The 27,635-nt window shown below is 42.2% G+C and overlaps 2 protein-coding genes across 2 annotated transcripts; both read left to right on the top strand.

The window, feature by feature from the left end:
- Positions 1-2,474: 2,474 nt before the first annotated feature.
- LOC306933816 (L-rhamnose-binding lectin ELEL-1-like) lies at positions 2,475-4,971 on the top strand. The gene is made up of 6 exons (XM_079516141.1): positions 2,475-2,510; positions 2,744-2,776; positions 3,413-3,463; positions 3,708-3,849; positions 4,480-4,613; positions 4,891-4,971. Coding segments are annotated over exons 1-6 (393 nt in total). The 5' UTR covers positions 2,475-2,479; the 3' UTR covers positions 4,893-4,971.
- Positions 4,972-8,392: 3,421 nt separating this feature from the next.
- On the top strand, positions 8,393-27,129 carry LOC306933991 (protein mono-ADP-ribosyltransferase PARP14-like). The gene is made up of 18 exons (XM_079516381.1): positions 8,393-8,885; positions 9,195-9,307; positions 10,679-10,706; positions 11,556-11,612; positions 12,642-12,815; positions 13,639-13,764; positions 15,232-15,333; positions 15,572-17,269; positions 17,545-17,694; positions 17,879-17,941; positions 18,356-18,529; positions 19,116-19,319; positions 19,948-20,066; positions 20,242-20,480; positions 22,330-22,601; positions 22,927-23,057; positions 24,974-25,148; positions 26,173-27,129. The coding sequence occupies exons 1-18, from the start codon at positions 8,702-8,704 to the stop codon at positions 26,454-26,456; spliced, it is 4,293 nt and encodes a 1,430-aa protein (XP_079372507.1). The 5' UTR covers positions 8,393-8,701; the 3' UTR covers positions 26,457-27,129.
- Positions 27,130-27,635: the final 506 nt, after the last annotated feature.

Genomic DNA, 27,635 nt, shown 5'->3' with positions numbered 1-27,635 from the left:
CAACGTGAAGTGGTTTCGCAAAAAGTGTGTTGCCGCAAGCAGTCACAGCATGGATGAATATAAACTGAGAACACGTCATGTCAGAGGATTACTTTTAAGTTGTTGATGTACACTTTAAAACGGCTTTGGACAACACATTATACTATACTTAATAATACTATTTTCGGACATGGGTATTGGGTAGGGAGGCCGCCTGGGAAACCAAAGGTCTTGGGTTCAATTCCCATTCCCGGCTATGTGTAGAGATGTCTATGAGCAAGACATTTAACCCTTAACTGTTCCTTCCTGAGCTCTCATCTTAGCAGCCATTATCTGAGAGAAGCTGAAAACTGAATTTCCTTCACACAGTCTCAGCTTCTGAGTGAAGTTGAAAACTGAATTCCATAGCCTATGGCATGCAATGAGCTGGAAAGGTGGGCTTGGACAATATTCTGCCAAGAAGTGGTTTTGGTGCAAAAGAAATGCTTGCAATGAATTCAGAAAAATTGTTTGACCCCTCACATGCGAAAGCAGAATTAAATGTTGTATTTTTTACCCGCATAAGGTAACCCAACTTTCAGCAGCTGTCACAGATTCCCCTAGGGAAATTGAACTCTTGTGAGATGTGTTAGACTACCTGTGGTAGGGCAGACTGAAATGTTTATTCTTTTTCCTTTTTTTCCCCCTTTTTCGCTCTCACACCAAGGTGCCAGACACAAGTAAGTAAAGTAACACCGAAATTCAACAGAGTTGCAAAACATCATACCACACAGGAAATACAATTACAAAGAAAGAAAAGGGAAGGGTCATGGGCATGGTATGACTACTGGCGTTTAAAGTACTGTATATTGTGCACCCCCAAATTGATTGGTTGATTGATTGATTAATACTTTATTAGTCCTGAAGGCCTGCATGTGCCAGGCAGCTGGCGGGGGTGTACACAGACATCTTTAACAGCTCCCTTGCACAGGAAATAGTCCCCCGGTCTTTCAAGTCTTCAGTCATCATACCAGTCCCTAAAAATTGTAGGCCTATATGATGCCATTGCCATATTTAAATAATGCCATGATGATGCCTGTAAAAACTTTAAGAATATAAAGTATAAAATCAATAAATACGACATACCTCAAATAATGGTAACTAAATGTATACAGTAGTAAGCCTATAGTATAATCTAGTATAAATAGGAGGCATAACATTGATGATAATCATGAAAACATCAGTGCAGGGTAGTCATAGAGTCAATGAAGTCATGAATTGAGGAGGGGAGTGGGCAGTAGGAGTGGTGCATGGGTGTTACAGAACCTTGCAAGGCTGGTTTTGATGCTACAAAACCTTCAGCCTGATGGCAGAGGGGATCTTGATAATTATGATTATTCTTATTATTTGCCCCCCATGCTGATTGAACAGTGCCTGGTAGATGTGTTATGCCTGCCAGTATTGAGCTGTGGAATTTATGAACAAGCCTGGGGCGTGCACCTGGACTTCATTTATGATGTTTGGGCATTTGGACATTTTCTAGGATGGTCTCTTGGAGGGTCTTACTACTAAGCACTCAGAAAAATAATTTACTTTCAAAGAATAATGGTCTATCCCCCCCTTTATTGTATTGGGCAGATATAAACATGCACACGGTAAAATCCTATAAAATCTTTACTGAGTGGAGAAGCAAGTTCAAGGGAAGAAGAGGGAACTGGGAGAAGGGAGACACAATATTGTAGATACAATCGCAGTTGTGTGTACGTTTTCTATTTGTCCATGCAGGCACTGACACAAACAATGCTGATACATTTGTTTTGAGCTAGTCTGAGTCATGCACCACATTCATTATACACACACTTTCCCTTTCTTCTCAAGCTTAGATAATTACCTTGCAACTGCAGTCCTCTAGGGTCAGTCCAGACCTGAGGCACCAGTTGAACCTCACCTGGTCTTTCTCACCTCTCTTGTCTGTCCTGGTAAATGAAGTGCCTTTCAAGTTCTAGCCATTATGGGGTAAATCATTATGTGATGGTAACATACAAGCTGCTTTAGCAGATAACTAACCATTATTTAAAGGTCCTTTTCTAATCTAAATGTCCAGTTTGCTGGTTAACCAATGTTAAGAAGTTCACTTAGGATCCCATTCTATTTTAAAATCTCTGTCAATTAAAAAAATATGTTCCTCGCAATGGATACAGATAAATACATTCTTCTTACCTGAAAACATCAGTAAATTAAGTTCAGCTGGGCTTTATAGCACTCAGGGGGCCCTAACTTGCAAGTAGGCCCCCAAAACATCCAGATTTATAGAGGTTTCCTACAGTTTTATAAGGCCTTATGGTTTTTAAGTGTCACATCTGGGTCAGGAGGCCCAGAATTCCTAGCAGAACCCTCCTGGCTATTGGACGGGCGTCTACATGTCTGGTCTCACAGGGACACTATAAATGTAGGAGCTCTAACACACAACAGGCCAGTCACAACACACTGAACAGACTTTGGTCCTGATTTGCTGATCAACATGTATACGATGAGACTAGCCACCTTCACCTGTGAGTATGCACATATCAATAAGGATCAAGTCATGGTGTTTAGTTCAGTTCATATTTTCTGTGCGCACACACACCAAACTGCACGCATCTCCAGGACAAATCTGTTACCTCTCTGCTGTGTTTTACCAATAGCAAGACACGAGGTGTAAATTGATCTATTTAGGATGAACATTTGGCAGAGCAAAGAAATAATTAGTAGTCTAACTAACCACACTATTTGCGTTCCTTTTCAGTGCTAGCCGCAGCCTGGTATTTCACCACTGCTGGTAAGTTTTTATTTTTTATTTGAACTATGGTATTTATTTTAGCCATTTTAATGCTTTATTCATAGGTCAGTGTAGAAAGATAGAAAGCCAAGGGCAGAGGGAGAGGAGGGAGAGGACATGCAAAAGTTCAGATTTTAACCCAGGTCCTCGCTCTCACAATGAGTACAATGGTCAGTGCACTAACTGGCTGAGTTTTTAACTGAAGAAGTAATAGTGGTTAGGAGACACCAATAATTTACCTAAAGGGGCTTCTTTTATCAGAACAAACACTGGGAGAATTAACTTTGCCTTTTTAAGTTATGGTTAGTAATACTTTCTTATGGTTTTGATTATATTATGGGCGGCCCTGAAGTAAATGAAATGAAAATGAAACTCGCTAAATACTTGAAACCCTGATTAACCTTAAAAGTGGTGACACTCCTGCAAATTGGACAAGATTTGTCTTTATAATTATTTCAGGTATACAACCATGCTTATCATACTTACAAAGAACTAATACTGGTAGGATAAACCATGGTTCCATGTGATAGCTAATACAGATTTTCATTAATCATTACAATAGCCTGTTTCACCATCAGTAGGCTAGAGTTGTGATCTGAGTCATCTGACGGTCTGACCACTGTGTTTGTTTAACAGAGGGAGTTGTGATCTATGCCTGTCATAATGATACTGCCGAAATTAATTGTGGTAAGAACACAGGCAGGCACACACACACACACACACACACACACACACACACACACACACACACACACACACACACACACACACACACACACACACACACACACACACACACACACACACACACACACACACACACACACACACACACACACACACACACACACACACACAATATTGTAGAGAACATGATCTCTTCTTCACGCTGACCATGTCTCCTCTCCTCTCCTGTCCTCATATTTGGTAGATGTTGGCAGTAAGATCAAGTTAAATCACATCCTGTACAAGGTAGGGGTTGGGACGCGTTGCGGAGAGGGAAAGCGCCACCCAGAGGACGGACCAGACAACTACTGCTCCTTCCCTTGGGCAGAGATGGTGGTAGAGGACCTGTAAGATGTGACATTTTATAGCTTGTTATTACTTTAAAATGACCTCATATTTTTGGACAATTATACAATTGATGGTGATGGAGTATTAAGGAATAGTTGCCTGTACAGGCAAGTTTTAAAAATGAATCTAATAGATGCAAAGTCAAAAGTTGATGAGTGATGACTCATCACTCATGAGTAAGACTACATAATGTCGTTGCTGCCGGGCAGGAACCTTTGAATGTCAAGACTTATATTTGTAATGTTTTTTATTTATTTAATTAATGCCTAAACGCCCTAATGCGTTCAAGATCGTTGCGCAAAATTAGTATAAAATAGCCAATCTACAAGCTTTAATTTAGCTATTTTTTAAAACATTTTGAAAATGATTATGAAAGAAAACATTTCATCAAGAACTTGTGACTAATTAAATAAGCTACATTGGATCTATTTTTCCCATTTCCTGAAAAGTAACCGCTTTGGACATAAGTAATATGTAGCCTATATTTATTTGTCTGTCTGTCTGTCTGTCTGTCTGTCTGTCTGTCTGTCTGTCTGTCTGTCTGTCTGTCTGTCTGTCTGTCTGTCTGTCTGTCTGTCTGTCTGTCTGTCTGTCTGTCTGTCTGTCTGTCTGTCTGTCTGTCCATTCAGGTGTACCAACAAGAGGTCATGTAAGGTCCCTGTGACAGAGATGGTTTTTGGGGAGTACCCTTGTAAGGAGACCACCAGATACCTGGAGATCAACTATGAGTGTGCCAAACCCGAAGAGAAACCTGAGACTGAATGTAAGACACCCACACGCACGCACGCACGCACGCACACACACACACACACACACACACACACACACACACACACACACACACACACACACACACACACACACACACACACACACACGCACACTGAAGAATAACGGTATTGACAATGCAGATTCAGCCCCTAGTAATTTCTCTAAACAAGTGAGACAATATTTAGTATCGAAATCATGTATAGGTCACAGTTCATTTCAAAATAATAATATAACATAGGCCTAATACTTCTTTATTTCTTCTTTTTTAGGAGACGCTGAACACACGGGAGTGTGACTTTCAGGATTCAAGATTCATAACTTTATTGTTCGTTACCATAGACAGATCAGGCTAAATGATGTACTCCGCTCAATATGTGGGTTCTAAAAAGGGACATTTAATTCCTGTAAAATTGCATATTTCACATATAATTTCACCCATGTAATGCTTTTAGATTTTTGTTAAGCCCAAATCACCAAGTCGCCTAAGCATGTTGTAAATTTGTTGCCTGTAAGTTATCATTCAGCAATAGCCTACTTTAAGCTGTGTTTTTTATTTTCAACTTTTGTTTTCTTTTTTCTTTCGGGGCATGAAGAGTTGAAGACATGGTCGTTCATACTCTTAAACCAAATGCATTAGAGCTTACAGTTTTGTATAACAATATATTGTATGCATAATAAATATACAGCATACAGCATTTTTGGTCAAATGCCATTGCCCCCTTTTTTTCTACCTCTGTCTACTTACATAGGCTATTGCAGTAGGCTACTGTAATAAAGTAGAAATGTGATCACCATTGCCTTGGTCTGTGTTGTCTGCAATTTTTGAGGGGCACTAGCCCCTCCTATAAACAGCTGTAGTTTCTGTCTGAACACAAACATTAAATGCCATTGACAATGAATGGAGAATTTACGTCATATGTGCCTGAGCACAAATGCAAACCCTTGGCAGCTATTATTGGTGACGTAACTAAGGTATGTTTCAAGGTCGGTATGAGGTCAATAATGGTTTTAAAGGATTTAGCGCCTAGTAATGTGGGTAAGAGCTAGTAAGAGCGCCCCTCACTTCACACAGGTGTGATTTTTATATAGATAACTTAAGTAGCTGACAAAATCATAACAAATGGGAGTACAATGATAAGTAATTTGTTAATGACAAAATGTTTCAGAACAGACATTACAGAACCATCTATTTCGTCAAACGGTTAAATTCAAGAAAAGGTTCATCATCCTCTTAGTGACTTTGCTGGCATGATAGGTCTGCCAATGAAATGAAATGAAATGAAATCTATATTTACCCAGGGTATCTGGGCTAAGCTCAAGAACTTGTTTCCAGCCAGGCCCTGCTCATAGAACACATTTCATCGTAGTGGTTCAATGCCTTGTTCAAGGGCACTTCAGCGGTGGTAATTTTAACGTGTCGGACGGCTGATTCGAACTAGGAACCTTCCGGTATCAAGACCGCGCCGCTATCCGTTCGGCCACCGCTGCCAAATAATGTGTGAACCACTCAAGACTGACGGTTTGTGCTATTGTTGTGAGTTGTGACTTAATTGTGACCATGGAACTTATTCACCCAGAGAATATAATATAATGTTGCACAGTACACTTTGAATACCCATACCATAGGGTTGAGATAAAGAGAAGCAGAGACGTGTTTCCAGGTTAAAAGAATGATTAACTCAAGGAAGAATAAAATACTTAATAAAGGCTTCACTGCAAGGTCATGTCACAAAACATTACTATGGACCAGAGCTAAAATAATAATAATAATAACAATAATAATAATAATAATAATAATAATAATAATAATAATAATAATAATAATAATAATAATAATAATAATAATAATAATAATAATAATAATAATAATAATAATAATAATATCAAAATACATCACATGGCATTACATTTAATAGGCTTCACAATGAAAGTATGGAAGGAGGCACAGGAGCATGGTTTCTATTTACTGCACCGTGCTGCTAAGATCCGGTCTAGTCTAGAGCCCGCCCACTCCTCTGGCGATGCGGCGTGATCTCCTTTATATACTCTATGGGCGTGATGCGTGCAAAGGTGCAAGCGTAGCCTAGGTGCAAGCCCTCTCTAGTCTCGCGTTACCAGACTGTTGCCTCCGCGATTTCCAAACGCTTCATCATACCCAAGAGGAGAATTAGCAAGAGAGGCCAACTTTGCTTTACTTCCTGTATCTGCGTGAGGTGGGCGGTAACATTATTAGGAGACAGGAAGAATGTTGGAGTCTATTCATTTCCAATGGGAGAGTGAACGTGAACACAGCTTCTGAACCATTCCTTAACTCCATGGGCACTGAACTAAATACTGGACCAAATCATCACAAGGCACACAATATTTACAAGATATTCATAGTAAAATGGCTTCTTTTAGCGAGACAAATCAGGAGAAAATCTACTTTGTTAATGACATTTCTTTATCCCATCAACAAACTCTCGCGAGATTTGAGATGAGTCCGGAAGCCTCTCTCTAGGTGCTGCCAGACGGTCAAAAGAGCTGCGCACGTTCTCGGCTGCGCGTAGCTTAAAGCTTGAGTTTCTAGACAGCTGGTGGATGGAAATTAAGCTCCACCTCCGCCGAAGACTTGAGCGGAGGAGAGCGTTTCCGGGAATCTGGCCGTCGCGCAAGTCTTCGGCGGAGGTGGAGCTTCTTTTCCATCCACCAGCTGTCTAAAAACTCAAGCTTTAAGCTGCGCGCAGCTTAAGAAGTGCGCAGCTTAAGAAAGTTTTGCGCTCAGGTGTGGAGACGGTGTCTGTCCATCTGCAATTTCACGGACAACACATAGGGGCTCTGACCCCATATTTAAGATGATAATATGTGAATATTATAATGTAAAATGAATGGACATATTTAAAACGATTAGAAATGATCCTTATGTGCCCAAATTAGAGCTGGCATACTTGGTCTGCATATTGAGACAGGCAGATATGTAGGCAGAGGAGGATAGATTATGTAGTCTGTGTGATCTAAAGGAAATTGAAAATGAAAAGCATTTCGTTTTTTATTGTCCATTCTACAACTCTATTAGGGAGAGACTTTTTAATGAGATAGATCCAAATCATGAATTTATATGGTTGGAGGTCTTCGAGAAACTAAAACGACTATTTCAAAAGTACACCTTGTCAGTTGTTTTCAATGTACTTTGTTAAATGACTTGTCAGTGTTGTTGTCTTCTTCTTCTATCGGGTTTCATGGCGGTTGGCAAACCTAAATGGTGCATTACCGCCACCTACTAGACTGAGTGTGGAAACAGTGTTGTTGTCAGGGGGGGAGGGTGGAGGTTGGGGAGAAGCAAACCACGCCTACTATATTTAGGAGACCATTTGTAGGCTTTGTGTACCATTTCGCCTCTAGTGGCTCCAATGAAGTTGGCCCATCTTCATACATAAACCATCTTTGATCATACATCATACATCATACATCTATTATATAATATAATAGTTGCCTGGTAACGCGAGACTACATCCGCTCTAAAACCAGACCGGATGTAGCCTGGTTTCCAGCCCATAGACCCCGCCCACTCGACTGAGCGCAGCTGGAGGAGAGTCTAACAATCAGGCTAGGCCGGATCAGAGGCGGGAGCGCGTCCGGGACGGCGGACTGAAGGGAAAAAGGGAACGCCCCTTTTCTGTTTCCGTTTATCTGTTTCCGTTTCCGTTTTCCTGTTTCATTTCCTCTGGCTGGCTCATAGAGTAGGGCTGGCTGGCTACATATTTTCGTTGCTAGGGGCGCCTAAAAGTCGCTAGGGACGCTAAAAAGTCGCTAGGGGCGGCGCGCGCGCATATCCCACCCCTAGCTACTTTTAGCTACTTTTCGAGGAGCCACTAGCTATTTCCGTTTCTGGGGAGTTGGCAACACTGATCAGAGCTCTGGGCCGGATCAGCAACCTGCAAAGCGAATGGATCCCGGTCTAAATAGTATAGGTGCGGGAAACCTTTCCTCTTCATGGAGAAACGAAAGTGAAACCCAACACTCCACTTCTGGGCTCTGGCTCAAAGTCTCTTCTGCGTCTTTACTTAAACTCGCTTTGCTGTCGAATGAAAGAGTTTAACAATGGACGAGTACCCTTACGCAGTGTTAGTGGAAGGCGAATGGGCATCTGTTCAGGCCAAGGCGATCAAGAACAAACTTCAGATCTATTTTCAGAGTAAAAAGAAGTCGGGCGGAGGGGACTGTAGGGTCGAGACAGCCGGTGATGACTCCGCTAGAGCGACGGTGTTCTTTAAATGCGACGAGGGTGACTATTCTGTTTTAAATGTTTTATTTTTATACCGTCCACTGACATCACACGCCTACCTTTATATCTTGTCTGTGTGTGAGCTTTGACTCTCGGGACCCATGGACCTTTTCTGTATTTGGGACGTTGGTAACAAAATACAGAAAAGTTAACCAAGGGCCTCGAAAGGGCCTTGACTGCTCAATTAAAAATGTTTTTTAAATGTTCTATTAGCCTACCACTAGATTGCCTGGTTTTATTCCGAGATAACTATTATTAAACTGTAACATATACCGTGGGTATTTGAGTTTAATACAATTTATTTTATAGTAAAAAAGAGAGTCCTTGCCAGGGATGATCACGAAATTAACATTGAGAAGGCAAGCGTAAAGTTGCACCTGTCACCTGCGACCAAGGATGACACTGAAAAGCTTTCAGAACAAGTGAGTATATAAACTATAGTTCTCGCTCTCTCTCTCTCTCTGTGTGTGTGTGTGTGTGTGTGTGTGTGTGTGTGTGTGTGTGTGGTCTGGCATTGTGCTGGCGTGCGCGCGCGCGGTTGTTGTCTACTTTAATTTTGTCAAATGTAACACAGGGGGACAGGTACATGTATTGTGATCCACTTATGTTGTAACTGTGTGTGAGACTAACCTTTTGACCCACCATGTCAACAAGGGGACAGCACCAGCTTTTTGGAGTGTATGTTGCTGTTTTGCTGCCATGCACATGCCCATGCAGTCAGGTGGAAATCATGTCATGTGCAGATAAAAAAAGGTCTTCTGACATTTACAGCACATTTATAATAGCCCATGGTTTCAATGAATCATATAACCACAGGTAGACAATACAATGTATGTAGCCTATATAATACAGTATCCACACATGACTATGGGTAGCTCTGGTCCATAGCCTTCTACTGCTTCTTCCAATACAAATTTCTCCTCGGAGACAATAAAGGCTATTGAATTGGATTCTGCCCTGCAGTATAAGGCTATGGGACTTTCGGTTTTATCTCAAATCGAAATCAGACCAGCCTCTCCTCTTTAGTGGAAATCTCACGTTTGACCTACTCACCAATACAAAGACGGGTTGTGTCAATAGAAAGCCTACTTTCCTTAGTGGACGCAAAAAGGGATTTTGTTTCCAAAAAAAATCCCTTTCTGGCCAAAAAGTACCGTTTATACGTGTGGTGGGGGGCTCAGAGTGCGTCCACTAAGGAAAGAAGCTTTCTAATGACACAACCCGCCTTTGTTTTGGTGAGTAGCAAAAACGTTCTTTTAAAATACGCTAAAGAGGAGAGGCTGGTCTGATTTCGATTTGAGATTTAAAACCGAAAGTCTTATACTTTCTTATACTTTTTGATATTTCAATTTCACCCATAATAAATATTTTGAACTGTATTTGTTCATGGTTCGACTTTCACAAATATGTAGTTCATTTAGATAGGCTAGTTGTTTATAAATTATTTTTGGTTATTTGAATTCCAGTCACCAGTCGTATTTATCTAAACTATACCCCTGACCTTTGTTACACTACACTGAATGCCATCAGTGTCTTATAAAGATTGTTGTTTGTGATTCAGCTGTCCATATCCTTCTGGCTATTGGACTGTTTAACTTGCTACATGTTTTTAAATTTTTGTTGAATATTTATATTATTATATTATGTCTTTGTGTGTTGAATGAGTTTAATGAACCTTGATACTTGCTAACTCCACATGTAAAGTTTTTAATATGTTATTATTAGCCTATTATACAATATGTGTTTAAACAGTGATGTCATTGTGTATGACAATGTCCTCCTTTTCTCTCCAGACCCCTCCAAAAGTTGACAATGTTGCAGGTAAGATCATTTAAAAATATTTGTGTTTCACATCTGAACATTTTAAGTACTGCAGTAGGGACACTGATGGATGAGTGTTTAAAGCACATACAATTCTATCAATATTAACTAAGGCAGAAAAGCCCCCAAAATAGCTTTAAAAGAAACCCTTAGATCTCCATATATGGAGCTGACCTGTGCTGACATTCCATATGTTGATCCTACCTGTCTTTCCTCTTCGATGTCTCCCTTTTGACTTATACCTGTCTATTCAAACTCTATACGGGCCCGCCCCAAAGTTATTAGTGCAGCCACGCCCGGCAGCCGGCGAAAACTAGAGTTCTCAACAGGCCATAAAATTAAGCCCCAGTCCTACCTGGGCCCTCATCAAACCTGTACACTCAAGACATATATAGATTTTAGCAGACGAGATCGAAAATCTTAAATGTGAATAACTCTTGATCTAAATCATTCTGTCCAATTCTAAGAACAGATTATGTGTTAGACGGCCCATCGCGGTTCCGTCGCGTTAGAATTAATCATTCCTCCCGTTGTTGTCGATCGCATCAAGAGTGTTTTGGCTACATCAAGCTACTTCAGCCACATCCGGGATAGCATCCGGTCCGTCGCTAAATGTGCTCCGCTGCTATAAATCGCTGGGTGCTATGATTTAATGGATTAAATAACCCCGGGCGTTCGGGGTGTTAATGCCTGCAACGTTGCCACCAGATGTATTGTACTGTACATGTATGTGACAACACAGCTTGTGCCTTGGATCTATTGTATGTCATATCATTGCTTTTGTGTATAAATAACCTTTTATACAAGATCTGAATGAACTAAACTGAGGTGAATGAATATATCTGTTAGATTTGGTGAACAATCCAGCTGATGCTGATGACGGATCTGGACTCGGAGGCTCTAGAGGTGAGGATTTATTTTTTATCCCACGATTTTGTAACCCATTTTTCACATCTGTGTAAATTATCTAATGTTATCCTGGGCTCTACACACCCTCCGCCAACCTGGGGAGAGCAACGGACTTGAACTCATGCTTCCTTCATGCATGAGTGTCCAAGTCGCTCCTTTACACCTGATGGGGGAGTTTCCCTGGTTGGACGTAGCGTGTGGAAGGAACACGTTATTCCAACCAGTTCCTTTCCCCTCCATCAGGTGCCCCGGCTGGCCAGGGGGAGGCAGTTTAGAGACCAGGATTACTGCATGTTTTTTGTGAGGGTACCTACCCTAGGGCAGTGGTTCCCAAACTTTTTCGTGTAAAGGACCCCCAAATCAACATTTATTAGGCCCCCCCATTTGAAAACATATGCCAGTGACCCCGATAAGGGAGGATTTTTACGGCTCTCGCAGTGATTCCAAAACATATTAATTTCATGGACCCCCAGTTTCACACGCATTATGCTACGGACCCCCGATTTAATGGCATTTCTATCTCTGGTACCCCAATTTATATTGTAAATCCATTGTTAATTTAACTCTGAGTTACAGACCCATAAGGGTCCATTTGGTTCCTAACTATCTCTAATTGAGCTAGGTCTCCTAGGGCATGGGTCCATTTGGTTCCTAACTATCTATAATTGAGCTAGGTCTCCTAGGGCATGGGTTCCCAAACTGGGGTTCGGGGACTCCTAGGGGTACTTGAGGGAGTTCCAGGGGGGGAACTCCCTCAAGTACCCCTAGGGGTCCCCGAACCCCAGTTTGGGAACCCATGCCCTAGGAGACACGGGTAGAACATGCAAACTCCACACAGAAAGGCCCTTTCGCCAACCCCGCCTTGGGTATGGGCACTGATGACGCGGAGGAGAGAGCACGCCGCCAGCACCCACAGCGTCCCCAGCGGGAATCGAACCCAGGATCTTCTAGCTGTGAGGCGACAGCACTACCGCCACCGTGCCCCCAAGCAAAATTAATGATAATGTTTTTTCCCCTTTACCTCAGAGTTAGAGTCTGCACATGGTGCTGCCATGGTTCTGGAAAACATCCCTGAGCACATGAACATAGACATGCTGTCCATGTTGGTGGAAACCTTCTCTGGGCTTGATGAAGGGAGCTTTAGTTTGGAGATCATCTGGGAGACAAAGAAAGCTGTGGTGACCCTCAACAATCCCACTGGTAGGAACAAACTTAGGGCTCTATTTTCGTTCGAGCATTCTAAAGGCACTATTTGGGGATTTAGCATTGGAGAAGGGGCACTAAAGTGGCTATTTTGGTCACCTGTCTAAATCCCTAAAACATCTCCGCTACCCTTTACATTATGCATAGGTGTGGTTTGGGCATTACCTTATCCCTTATCCGTTGCCCGTTATGCCCAGTGCTATATTGCTTCATAGCCTTACAGTCTATGCTCATAGCCCATGGAAGAGTGATGCGTTGCTGCCTTGAAGTCTCACTTGTGCTGCAGGTGCGTGGTGCACGCTGCTCTATACCAAACTAATTTGGCATACGGCTTACGGGTGCTTTATAACTCCACTATGCACCTTTCCAAATGTGTGTGACCAAAATAGCAATTTAGGGGAAAGCGTGCCAACCGGTATTTGCCCATGACCACACCTCTAGGCGCAAATACCGGTGTCGGCATTAATAGATAGCGCGTGACGCTGGACCAAAATACCATTTAGGGACAGAGCAAGCTCCTATACTCGTAATTTTCGGGCAGCAGCTGACTTGCGGGTAACGGCAGGGACGAAAATCTATCCCTTAGTCTACACTACACCTGTTTCTTTACTTGAATGATATAAGCCACCTTGTGGCTACTCATTTGTCATGGAATTACTAGGGTTGAATTTGTTCTCTCTGAAAGGTCATGATATCTAATCCATGGTATGCATAGTATGAGGAAGAAAAGGTAATAGCATGAATGGATTTAGTGAAAGATTCTGCAGGAAACATGACAGTATGATGTCGAATGATACTGATACAGTGACGTTTTCTTTAGCTGTGGACAGACTTATGCAAGCTAGTATGGGAAATGAGAAGTTCAAGAGGTATGGGCTGGCTGCAAGGCAGCTGGAAAGAACACAGGCTGTCCGAGTGGAGAACCTCACACCGGGTGTTATTAAAGGTACACATCTCTATACTTCAAATGTTTTATTGATTTGTAGACATTTACCTGGTGTAAACCTAGCTCTGGTCCATAGCCTTACTGCTTCTGATTCTGCCCTGCAGTAAGGCTCTGCTACTTTCGCTTTTAAATCTCACATGGAACTCAGACCAGCCTCTCTTCTTTAGTGGAAATCTCAAGAACGTTTGACCTACTCACCAATACAAAGACGGGTTGTGTCATTAAAAAGCCTACTTTCTTTAGTGGAAGCACTCTGAGCCCCCCACCACACGTATAAACGGTACTTTTTGGCCAGAAAGGGATTTTTTTTCACCAGAGGAAAAATATTCTCTATGAGGCAATTCTCTGGGCAATATCGGTAGAGGGCGCATTGGAGTAACTAAAAGTATTTTTTTTCCCGGTCGAAACAAAATCCCTTTTTGGCCAAAAAGTACCGTTTATACGTGTGGTGGGGGGCTCAGAGTGCTCCCACTAAGGAAAGTAGGCTTTCTAATGACACAACCCGCCTTTGTTTTGGTGAGTAGCAAAAACGTTCTTTTAATTTACGCTAAAGAGGAGAGGCTGGTTCCATGTGAGATTTAAAAGCGAAAGTAGCAGAGCCTTACTGCAGGGCAGAATCAGAAGCAGTAAGGCTATGGACCAGAGCTAGTGTAAACCTAATGTCAATGCTTGGCAGCACACAGTGGTTGAATGACTTAAGAGTTGTATTTATTGATTTGTACCACAGCACCTCAAAGGCCATAAAAACAAGGCTCCAGACTTCCCAAAACAAACTCGTCAGGCTACTACTTGGCCTCACTCCCCGAACCCACCTCACCCCAGCCCACTTTGACAGGCTGGAATGGCTTAGGGTTGACGACAAAGTACAGCATCTTGCAATGGGTCTGCAATGGGTCTGTCTAAATACTAGTATACTAATATTTAGACATGTACCTGTCTAAATACTTCCTTAATATCAACGAAGTCAACACCCACAACACCAGAGGGAGTGCAACCCAGATTCGGCACAAACAAGGGACTAAATTAAGTTTGCTCCTATGCCACCAAAATGTGGAATGCCCTACCAACAATCATTAAGACATTGCGAATCCCTTGACTCCTTCAAAACCGCTCTCAAAGGGCACCTACGGACGGCTGCAATTCAAAACTGGCCCCCGTAAAATCTGAATCCCTCCCTCACTGTATATATTATTTCCCTTTTTACCTCTTATGACGATTTCCTGTTTTTGGCTATATAGAAGTGTATCTCTAAATGTTCTGATGAATTGAAAATGGTGGACCCTATTGTAAAAAAGTGTAATGCTTTATGGTGTCGTCCACAGTTTTGTATGGAGTTGTGCTTGAAATGTAATGTAATTCTGCAAACTGTTAATAAATACTTCAATCAATCAATCAATCAATCAATCAATCAATCAATCAATCAATCAATGGTGTAAAATGAACCTGAATTTTCAATTCATTTTGCAGACATATTGGAACTCTACTTTGAGAAGAACTGGACTCAACCAGTCAGCATCAGCATGATCACTGAGGAAAAAGCAGCTGTTGTCACCTTCAATGATCCTAAAGGTGAAAAAGGTTAATGGTTACCAAGCCATTATACTAAATATATAACAAGCTATCAGTACACAATTAAGTATGCACATTATGTATTTGATTTACACCAAATTAAAATTAAAATGTTAATGATTTGGTAATTGTATTATAACTATAAACTATTAAATTAACAGATTCAATATACACTACACCTACTGTCACTTTCCTATACTCAATTATCCTGATACTTTTCCAATTACTACCTTTCCAGTTGCAGAGACAATCTCCAAGATAGAAGACCATATTATATGCAAGGTCCCTGTCAAGGTGTACCCCTTCTATGAGTCTCTGGGCACTGCCCTGTATGGCAAAGACAGACCAACATGGAAGATGCCTGAACCTTTCACAGAGAGTGTCCACCCCCCTGTCTGGAAATTCCCCCTCGTGAAGAAACAGCTAAAAGACATCAACCAACAAATGTGCCCTTACTTCTGCAATGTGGAATTAGAAAGCCCTGAGGCAAAGCTCAGTCCTCTGCCAAGTCTATTGAAGCAAAAGGGTCTGACTGAAAGACAGGTGGATGAGTGGAAAAACAATGCTTCAGAGGCCTTCAGAAAGCTCTTGAGTCAATACACTGCTTTTGACTGTGTAGTGAATATCCCTGCTTGGAAGATGATGGAGAAAGATATCCGTTCAGTAGTGAGAGAAGACGCAGTGCTGGTGTTGGATGCACCAAAAGGGATGCTGACTGTGGCAGGGCAGGCAGAAGATGTGAACCGGATCCGAGGTCCTGTAGAGGATATCATCCTCAATGCTGTGCGGCAGATAGAGAGGCAGCAACACAGCGTATCAGAGGAAATGGACATGTGCCCGCCCAAATACTATATCCTACAGCGGGAAGGGTTGCTAAAAGCGGTGTCAGATATCTCTCAGGAGTTGCACCTATCCTATCAAGATCCCACCAAGAAACTGACCATTTCGGGCCTTGAAGCAGAGGTCTCTAAAGTGAAGTGTTGGATCTTGGAGAGAGAGGTCAGAATGTGTAAGAAACCCCTGGATGATGTGGACCCATGTCTCCTAGACTTCTTCAAGTCAGTTGATGCCATGGAAATGTCACAGAACTTATTCACATCTCAGGGAACCTGTGCCATTTACAGCACGGACGGAAGCAGGGTTCTTCTCACAGGAAGTTCTGAGAATGCTCTGATCGATGCAGAGCGGAAGATGAGGACTGCGTTTTCAACGCAGTCTCTGCATGTGCAGGATGAGAAGGTACTAAGAATGCCTGAGTGGAATGAGTTGAACTTAAAGCTGGTGGAAACCTACAACACCTCAAAGACGAAAGCGGTGCTTATAAATCTCCACCCAGAAGGAAGAGGCACAATAACAGTGTCCGGCTTCCTCAACCCAGTCAAAGAGGTCGCCCGCATCCTAGAGGAATTTATTGTAAATTACTCACAAGTTGAAGAAACCATCCGCGTCAAGTCCAATGCTGTGGTCCTGTTCATCCAGGAGAGAAAAAAACAAGAATGGACCAGTTTTGCTTTGGCAAATGAAGTAAGGGTCCATTTTGATCCCAGCCGGCCAAGAATCAACATTTCTGGTGCACGTCTCCATGTCCAGAAATACAAGACCTCCCTACAAAGTTTGGTGGCGGCTCTCTTCACCGATGCACACACAGTGGACAAGCCTGGGGCTAAGAAGTACTTCCTGTCTCAAGAGAGCAAGTTCCTTACGTTAAACAGAGACGCTGACTGTGTGGTGGTGCTTCAGCAGGACAAGGAAGAGGATGATGAAGATGAAGACAACTATGAGGATGAAGGCGGGGTTGGAGGATCGATCTACTGTGAAGTTCAGACTGCCTCGGGACTCCTGGTCTCAGTCTCACGGACTGATATCTGTAGCTTCAAGGTGGATGCTGTAGTCAATGCTGCCAACGAGGACTTGAAGCACATCGGAGGTGTTGATGGTAAATAATTGCTACTCCTCAATCGGTTTCTTCTCAGCTAATTGAACCTGTACCCTTAAGCCTGACTCTCTTCTCCTGCCCTGTAACACACGTGTGTGTGTGTGTGTGTGTGTGTGTGTGTGTGTGTGTGTGTGTGTGTGTGTGTGTGTGTGTGTGTGTGTGTGTGTGTGTGTGTGTGTGTGTGTGTGTGTTGTGTGTGTGTGTGTGTGTGTGTGTGTGTGTGTGTGTGTGTGTGTGCGTGTGTGTGTGTGTGTGTGTTTGTTTGTGTGTCCCAGCATCCTTCAGCCAGGTGTCATCCCCCTCTCTCGGCGTGTACCAGATGAAGATGGGTCAGCTAAACTTAGAGATCTCGTCTGGAGACATCACCAAGGACACCAGTGATGTTATCATCAACTCCTCCAATAAGGATTTCAACCTCAAAACAGGTGACTATGACCTTTAACCATTAAACTCATGGTGAGAGAGAGTTAGGGGGTCACTATACAGACAGTATTCTACTCTAGTCAATATACTGTTGTTGTCTTGATGTATGGCTTGTATCAAGGAATAGAGGAAGGTGAGCTTCTGTTGCTTGTTTCAAAAGGTCAATATTTTGTCATTTTGATCTAGGTGTTTCCAAGGCCATTTTAGACGGCGCTGGATTGCAAGTGGAGTTGGAATGCTCAGCAATGGGTATGTTTTAATTTGAGGATGTTTTATTTTTGAGGGAGCTTTCCGTGTTTCTGTAAACACAAACATTGAAGACAAAAGTGAAGGAGCAAATTGTGATTGGCCGGATTGACATTGTGATGATTTGATTGGCTGAGCACGGAATGTGATGTATATCATGTATGATGATAAGAGCAACCCTCACTTCACACACAGGTTTATTATGTGAACCATACAAGTACTGTAGTTTATCAGTGCTCTCGTACACCCATATGTTTCAGACACTGGAAATGCCATTGTAAAATTATACAATATATCTATCTACAGTAAATCCATATAGACACAGTATATAGATGTGTTTATCAATTATGTAATATCTTTCTGAAAATAGCTTCTGTTTATCATTGTGTTTTCCATTAACTTTCGGCCTTTCTGCAGTTAATTCTCCTGATAACCAGATACTGACATCAGCAGGACTTCTCCCTAGTCGACACATTCTTCATATCATAGGGCAGAGTGACCCTAGCAAGATCAAAGATGTGGTCTTCCGTGTGCTGAAGTCCTGTGAAGAACAGAAATTCACCTCCGTCGCCTTCCCTGCCCTTGGAACAGGTCTGTGTATTGCTCAACACTGTTACGTTGATGTGAGTGACATAATTACCACATTATGCATTCCGATTACATTATTGAGGGCCCCTCCTATATACAGATTTAATGTTTGTTTTTAGTTAAAAATCACACCCGTGTGAAGTGAGGGGCGCTAATATAAAGTCTAATTCATGTTGATTAGGTGATGTAATGGTGATGTAAAACAAACAAACACATTTTATAATACAATATAATATACCATGAAATGTTCATGAATGAGGTTGAATATGTGAGCATTGCTGCTCCATTCATTACTGCTCTCCACACCTTGTTTAGTGACAGTTTGTGACCTCATATGTAGCAGTTAATCACTGTATCCAACTTTGCTCAGGTGACAGTTTGGTCCAAATTAAATCCATAATTGTGAGAGTCAAGTTGGCCACAGCCAAACTTGAAATGTTGGGGTTTCTCAACATGCATGCCTAGATTCACCAATTCTCTACCAAGGATCCTGATTCTCTCATTGTTCAAAATGTGTTCAGTGTGTCAGATCTGCCTGTTCATCAGTCATCCATATTTGTTAGTTTGTCCATCTGTGTGTCTTTATTAGGTCAGGGAGGTGCCAATCCCACGGCTGTGGCAGAGGCCATGATAGAGGCTGTGGTGGAGTTTGTGAGGAAGAAGCACCAGCGTTATGTCCACAGTGTGAAGATCCTGGTGTTCCAGCCAGCCATGATGAAGGAATTCCACAACAGCATGAGGAGGAGAGAAGGTCAGGATGTAGAGGAGAAGAACATCTTGACGAAGATCGTGGGTATGTCACACAAGATCTGTTATTATTACGGCAAGGCTCTGGAGCCTAGGAGGTTAGCTGAGGTTAACACTTTTTTTTTCCCAGGCAATTTTTCCGAATAAAGGCTAGCATACAGCGATCCCGTTTTATATCATTAAAAAGGACCTAAAGACATGTCCACACGTCTGAGGCACCCCACGGTTTTATTTGAGAGGACGTGTGGACATGTCTTAAGCATCCTAAATCACTTTCACACATGCACGGTATTATGGACGTTTACCAGACTTTAAACGGATGGGCTGTATGTAGGCTCAGTACGATTGCAACAGACTTTATGCTGGCAATGTCCAATTTGGCTGAAACCGCTGTACCAGTTTATTCATTCTGCTTTTTATTAGCGTTTGAGATGTAAATATTCACCGAACAAACTTCCATGATCAATGGCTCATAAGCGAAACAAAACACAAACGTCTCAATTTATAGAGATCAAGCTACATGGAAAATGTCCAGTGTTCATATGAGAAAGGCTTTAGAAAGATCTGTGTGCCTGTGTTTGCAGAGCTAATCTTGCAAACCACTGGACTGATCGCCAACACAACAATGTGTTGTTCTTATGTCAGTTCTTATGTTGTTCTTTCTCTTATGTCAGATAAAGGGACTTCGCTCTTTCTGGGACCCAATGAGGAGCGTGCCACCAGCAACAGCTTGACGTTGGAACGAGAGGAGTTTGAGCCTGCAGTATTTCACCTGTGTGCTGAAAGCTCCCAGGTAAAAAACACTGCAGCCTGCATAGAAATGCAGACCATTTAGCAACTGATCGTACCGGGCAGCTCCTGATCCAACTGATCGTACCGGGCAGCTCCTGCTTGTGAGTGTGAAGGTGAAGGAGGATCTCAGTTGACTTCCTGTGATTTCATAAGTATATCCTAACCCCCACCTGTAGGCTCTGGGCCTGGCTAAGAAGAAGATTGAGGAGCTGATAGTTGCTGAGCAGGACAAGATAACCATCACTGACTCCTTCATAAGTCATCTATCAAAAGCGGATATGGACCAGCTCAGTGCCATGCAGAGGAAGTTGACCGTCAGTATCCATCTGGAGAGGGCGCAGAGCAAGGACGAGGATGCCTGCATTCAGCTGGAGGGGCTTACCAGGGACGTCCACTCAGCAGAGTCAGCTATAAGGTCAGAACAACACTTACCCATTTAACCCATTTAGCTCTACTTTGTCTGTTCAACATATCTACAAGATCTGCTATTATTATTATCTTTTTGAAAAGCCATGACAAATCGTGTTTTTTTTAAGGTTTTTGAAAGAACATGATTTATTTTTGCCTTTTTAGAAATACTTTGTTAGGTCTGAATGTGCCCCCTTCCTCACCCAACCGTGTGTGTGTGTGTGTGTGTGTGTGTGTGTGTGTGTGTGTGTGTGTGTGTGTCTGTCTGTCTGTCTGTGTGTCTGTGCGTGCGTGCGCGCGTGAAAAGAAACAAGGGGGAAAAAAAGGAAATACATTAAGCAGTCACTAGGTGTGTTTCCATAAAGCCGTTTTTTTGCGCATTAAGGCTCTTTCGCAAAATCTCCTGGATGGAAACACCTCAAAATGCGAATAAGTCTCTATTTTTCGCAAAAACACTTTTTCGCTTGAAGATGGCGGATTTTTGAAAAAAGGGAAATGCGAAAATAGTGTATGGAAACACTTGCGGAAAAGGTTTTTAATTAGAATGCATTGAACTCGCATTATATCGCTTTTGAACAGTTGGGAAATAAATTAAAAAAACGATGGGGAGGCAGTGGAGTGAACGGTGCATGGGAGGGTGGCCACTGGCTAGAGAGGGAGAGGGAGTGATACTCATACTACTACCCGACCCGTCCGATTAATAACTGTGTAGTGTGTTCAAAGATCCCATATGAAGTCTGAATCCTCCCGAGTTGATCGGGGCGCTCCGATCATTTTGATATCTGGATCACTACTGTATGGATGCAACACACACACACACACACACACACACACACACACACACACACACACACACACACACACACGATAAGCAACCTAAACGTGTAGGCTAGGCTATAGCCGATGAAACAAGTTATTCACAACTGTTTGCAGCTGCAATCAATCAATTTACAGTATAAACGACCAGTATGCTCCAAATCGAATCCCGTGACATATAGGCTACATGTGCTCCGAATATATTAAGACAAGCATTACACAACAAATCGTTCTTTGTACGTTCTTTGACTGTAGGTGTCGTCAATACTGTGAAAGCAGCAGATGCCCGCTGGCGAGCTGCTGTAGACTGGCTGACGGTCGGTCAGCCGCTGACCAGGGATCAGATTACAGCGCAGTATATGGGGTCCCGTCCGTTAAACTGAGAGCACGCACAAAGCGCATCAAATCAATGGTGTGAACATGGGTTATGACTACTTTACATGAGCCTCACTTTACTGGCAAAACAATGCCACCTACTGCATATTTCATGAACTTATTTCATATGCGCATTTTATCAAACACCGACAATTCGCTTTTATTTTTTCGACTTAATGAACATACGCTTCCTTTTTTCGCAAAGGCTTAATGGAACCGCACCTACTGTATTTCCTTTTATTTTCCCCCTAATCAACATGTTATTACCAAGAATGGAAAAAGGGAATATCCACACTCTCTTAATAAAGTTTGAGGTTCTTTATTTCATGAAATCACATGCAGCAGCAGTCCACCTAGAGAAACAAACACATTTCGGCACGCAGGCCTTCTTTAGGGTTTCAAACTCATTACCAAGAATGGACCATTTGGACCATTTGACATCCAAAGCAATAGAAGATATTTAGAAAGTGTAAAAACTGCTTTCTGATGTTGATCTGTATGACATTATTTACATTTACATACAAATTGTACTCTTATACAATCTCCAAATCACTCTGGGATTCAGCTTTTTCTCAGAATGTTTCTAGAATTTAAATTTTGTAAAAGAAAATGTGTATTTTCTTGTTAAATATTCTTTAAATTGAGTATGTTGGCCATTTTGTCAGGGACCTGATCCGGAATGCAGAGAGGACAGAAAACCGCAGACAGAAAGCCTTCATGGCAAGTAAACTGGTTAAGTGGCAATACCAAGACCAGCTCACTGGGCCAACAGCCTTCGACATATTGACCAACTATGACCTTGAGGACGCACAAGCTCGCAAGCAAAGCGTGAAAATAAAAATTAACCACCAAGACTATACTGCTGATGTGCAGCAAATGAAAGCAACTAAAATCCAAGGGCAGGGACACGTTGAATTAATCCGTAAAGAGCAGAAAGGTAAGTAAATATAATATTGAAATAGTTTAAATTGTGTAATGCTTAACAACACGCTTGTTTTCACACCCTGGGCTTAGAGTTGTGGTTGCATTGGGGCAGAAAAACAAAAACACACAGAATGACCATGTTATTGACTCATGACAGGATGCCATTCTGGGCACGTTTCTTTCTCCATTTATACACACATTTTTGTATCCAATAGCACAGTACCTATGTAGAATGAGCTGCCCAGGACTTCATGAATAATATTCCAATTCTTGTTAAACATGTACTGGTACATTCAGATTCCAATACTTAAACTAAACTATTGAACACATTTTTGCAGATGAGACGCCTGCAAATTGGGAAGACATGAAAGGCTCACCACTTATGGTTCCTGTAAAACAGGGGTCCAAGGAATACAGTGACGTGGAGAGAGAATGCACAAAGACTGGACTCAGCATAAACATCATCAGCGTATGTTCACATCATATGTTACTAATGATTAAAACATCAAACTGTGTTATTGCAATACTCACACAAATTCAACACGTTTGCAAAATATGTGTCACGGTACCAAGAACTGGCGGACCCATACTGTATGCAGACATACAAAGTTCTAAAGTTCAAGGGTGTTTATTCAAACAAATTTGGAGAGCAACAGGCAAGTAGGTAGGTAGGCGGTAACATGTCATTGTTCTGAGTTCTGACCTCCCGTTAGTCCGACCCATTACTAACACTATCTCAAATCCTAACCCTAACCTCAGTCTTAACCGGTCATGCCTCAGTCTTAACTGGACATGTAAGTCCCCTAACCTCATATCAGTCTTAACCGGCCATGTAGGTCGTGTAAGTCCCGTTAGTCCAACCTACATGCAGAATTTTATATCCATAAAATAGGACAGGGATGTCATTGTATTATTATTACTTGCGCAAGCAGAGCGTGCAAGTAATGTTTTTCGTCAGGTGCTACGATGCGTATGTCCCGTAGCAGCATGTCCCGTACCAGCATATGACGTGATGAAGATATGTACCAATGCCAGGGTATAATTGGTTGTCGATGGTGACGTAATGATGATATGTTTCTGTGTCGGGTGGATTAAAGGTAATGCCCCTATGTATACATGTATGTAATCTGACACCACTGCCATATCAAGCACAAGTAATCATTACGTCATACGCTGCCTCGGGACATACGCAAGCAGACCGTGCAAGTAGTGTTTTTCGTCAGGTGCTGATGCGTATGTCCCGTACCAGCATGACGTGATGAAGATATGTACCAATGCCAAGGTATAATTGGTTTTTGATGGTGACGTAATGATGATATGTTTCAGTGTCGGGTGGATTAAAGGTAATACTGTCATTATTACGTCATACGCTGCCACGGGACATACGCATCAAACGACCCGAGTAACCACAGTATACCACTAATCAACTCACAAATTACATATACATATATACATAGAGTCATGTCCTTTAATCACGTCATATCTTCATCACGTCATATGCTGCTACGGGACATACGCATCAAACGACCCAAGTAACCACAGTATACCGCTAATTAACTTACAAATTACATATACATACCAACACTGAAACAGCAGCGGTGGCCGAACGGATAGTGGAGCGGTCTTGATACCGGAAGGTCGCCAGTTCGAATCAGCTGTCCGACACGTTAAAATTACCACCGCTGAAGTGCCCTTGAACAAGGCATTGAACCACTACGATGAAATGTGTTCTATGAGCAGGGCCTGGCTGGAAACAAGTTCTTGAGCTTAGCCCAGATACCCTGGGTAAATATAGTAATCATTTAATTTCATTTAATCTTTATTACGTCACCATTGGGAGCCAGTTATACCAGTTATACCCTGGCATTGGTACATATCTTCATCACGTCATATGCTGCTACGGGACATACGCATCAAACGACCCAGTTTACGACCAAGTCAGTATACAGTATACCGCTAATCAACTTACAAATTACATATATACATAGAGGCATTTCCTTTAATCCACCCGACACTGAAACATATCTTTATTACGTCACCATGAGAGCCAGTTATACCAGTACTTGCACGCTCTGCTTGCGCACTAGTAGGCCATTTATGGCCTACTTGGGTGCAACAACAAGTAGGCACTCGACAGAGTGCAGTTCTAGTTATTATTATTATTATTATTATTATTATTATTATTGACTGTTAAACAACAGCTAAATAAAAAAAGAAATGCACTCTGAAAGAAATTTAATCTGGCACCTTCAGAGCACCTCAGCACAAAATGATTACTTCCCAGCAATCCTATATGTTCTCTGAATGCCCACTGCACGCACGCACGCACGCACGCACCACCCCCATTGAGAAACACTAATATAGACAAAGCCATTGTGTTAACAGATTGAACGTGTCCAAAACAAGACACTGTGGCAGAGCTACCACCTGATGAAGAAGCGCCTGGAGGAGAAGAACCAACATACGAACAATGAGATGCTGCTCTTCCATGGAACAGCCTCCAAGTCCATTGATCTCATCAACTCTCAGGGCTTCAACCGCAGCTATGCAGGGGCACATGGTAAACAATACTGATGTACTTTTCTGCTTTTTCCTTCACAGAGACAGTTGTTGGTCCAACATCTGGATTAAAGGAGACATATAACATTAGGCTTCTGGGCTGCAGACAATATCATACAACTACACCAATGATACAAATTTAGGTTCAATTTCTCATAATTGTTAGTTAATGGTAGACATTTTTATAGCACACGGACACTATTCACCTGTTTCGGCGGGAATGTATAGGGCTTCTTGTGTTCCTGGTTTTTAGACAGCTGGTGGATGGAAAATGAAGCTTGTGCGTGGCTTCCACTTGACGCAGGGGCGAGCGTTTCCCGTTTTCTGGCCAACGTGGAATTTTGCCGCGTGGGTGGAGCTTCATTTCTGTCCACCAGCTGTCTAAAAACCACGAGCGGCTTTTTGCCGCGCCTTGACGGCCATATGTGCTTATAGTCAGTGCAGGCACACTGGTGCGTCACGAAGATGCCAAAAGCCGCTCGTAGCAGGCGTCTCTTTCTGGTTTTTAGACAACTGGTGGATGGAAATGAAGCTCCACCCTCCAGATTCCCGGAAACGCGGCATTCTGCCGTGTGGGTGGAGCTTCATTTCCATCCACCAGCTGTCTAAAAACCAGGAAGAGACGCCTGCCACAAGCGCTTTTTGCCGCGCATGGAAGTCCAAGTGTGCTTACACCCGTCTCTCACTCTGGGCACACCTAAGCTTCCATGCGCGGCCAAAAGAAGCTGTCTGCCGGCGTCTCTTTTTTTAGACAGCTGGTGGATGGAAATGAAGCTCCACCCACGCGGCAGAATAGCGCTGGGGCAAGCTTTTCCGGGAATCTGGCCGACGCAGCATTCTGCCTGTCTGAGCAAATCGGTATGTCGGTGGGAACACTTGGCCAATAAGGGACCACCATTCTTGATGATGATGTACAATGATTACAGTGCCCCTCACTTCACACAGGTGTGATTTTTATAGTTATAATAATACAAAATATAAATAATTTAACATAAATGTATGGTACTTTCTTGTTATTTCTTCAGGTGCAATGTATGGCAATGGCTCTTACTTCGCTGTGGACCCCAAGTACTCAGCAGGTCGCTATGCCATCTCTGACAAGAGTGGGAAGCGTTGCATGTACCTAGCCAGGGTTCTGGTTGGAGACTTCGCACAAGGAGCAGCTCGCATGATCGTACCTCCTCAAAGGGGCACTGGGAACACTGCAGACCTTTTTGACAGTGTCACCGACAATGTAGCCACGCCAACAATGTTTGTTGTTTTCTCTGATATACAAGCATACCCAGAGTATCTTATCACATTTCCATGAATCCCAGTGGTTGTAAGCGTACTTAGCAATAGTGTTGGGTAGGGTAAGCAATTGTTTGGTGGTGGCGAGGTTAGGTGCAAGTGTTTGATGTTCTAGGTCTCAAGGTCTGGCTCCTGTTTCAGACCTACACTTATATATAATATTTTTTTTTTAAGGAGAGTACAGTCTAATCTGCTTTGTATTTTTTCTTTATTGATAGGGATAGTACGTACACATGCTGAAAGAGAGGGAGTTTGGCAGACTACAAAACTTGACTTGTTTTATGAGTGTCCCTTTTTGTGCGGTAGCCACTGCTAATTGACTATACTGCAGGAATTAGTGTTTGAAAGATCTTAATATTAAGGAGAATCGAGTAATAGAAACACTAAGTGTAATAATAGTAACATTATGTTTGTCTGTTTTCTTTCAACAAGAATGTATCACATTTTGAGGGGGAAGGTTTCTGATTAAAAAACAGCATTAGCATTAGGCCTACTCACTGGAACTACCAAGCTCTGCTATCTGCATGCTTGTTCGGAGCTAGTCATAACCATTCGTATTATGCAAGGCCCAATGTTGAAACTCAGGTTCTATCTTGTAATATTATGTCCACCTTGAAGAAAAATCGACAGGAATTTGCAATATAAAGCAATCACCTTCAACCTAAGTGTACTTATAAATAAACTAATATCAAACTTCATACAGGAATATTGTCTTTTGTTTAGATCAAAATAAATTCTATACACTGAACACTGACTGCCACCCTGTTGTGTAAATATGTTTAGGTTATAGTTACCACTATAACCACCACCTTTAGATTAGAATAAAAACTGTCATAAAAATGGAAAAATCTGAAACAATTAGTACTGTATATTATACGAATACGAGAAGAGAAGACTAATAGGTGGAGAGCAGAAGATGAAGATGAGAAGAGGGTGAAAAGAACTAGAAGGTACCAGCTGTGTTTTTGAACCATCGACATCTATACATTTTACTGTGCGCGTGTGTGCATTATCCACATACAGTATGTGTATGCATAGTATATAAATAAAATTAAGAAAATTGGTATAGCTCCAAACCAAAGCATCTACAGCACATGTTCAGACACCAAGACAAATGTAAAAAAAAAGATTCCATAACGCAGAAATATTTATATTTTCAAGATCTTGGTGCTTTATTGTCCTTTGTGACATCACATCG

This window comes from Electrona antarctica, assembly GCF_951216825.1.
Source record: "Electrona antarctica genome assembly, chromosome: 12".
NCBI lineage: Eukaryota > Metazoa > Chordata > Actinopteri > Myctophiformes > Myctophidae > Electrona > Electrona antarctica.
This window is presented reverse-complemented; position numbering and strand designations above follow the sequence as displayed.

Coding starts and splice junctions, on each gene's coding strand:
- LOC306933816 (XM_079516141.1), top strand. CDS start 2,480: ATGTATACGATGAGACTAGCCACCTTCACCT. Junction 2,777..3,412: donor CTGGTATTTCACCACTGCTG/GTAAGTTTTTAT, acceptor TTTGTTTAACAG/AGGGAGTTGTGATCTATGCC. Junction 3,464..3,707: donor TACTGCCGAAATTAATTGTG/GTAAGAACACAG, acceptor CATATTTGGTAG/ATGTTGGCAGTAAGATCAAG.
- LOC306933991 (XM_079516381.1), top strand. CDS start 8,702: ATGGACGAGTACCCTTACGCAGTGTTAGTGGAAGGCGAATGGGCATCT. Junction 10,707..11,555: donor AAAAGTTGACAATGTTGCAG/GTAAGATCATTT, acceptor TATATCTGTTAG/ATTTGGTGAACAATCCAGCT. Junction 22,602..22,926: donor AATCCGTAAAGAGCAGAAAG/GTAAGTAAATAT, acceptor ACATTTTTGCAG/ATGAGACGCCTGCAAATTGG.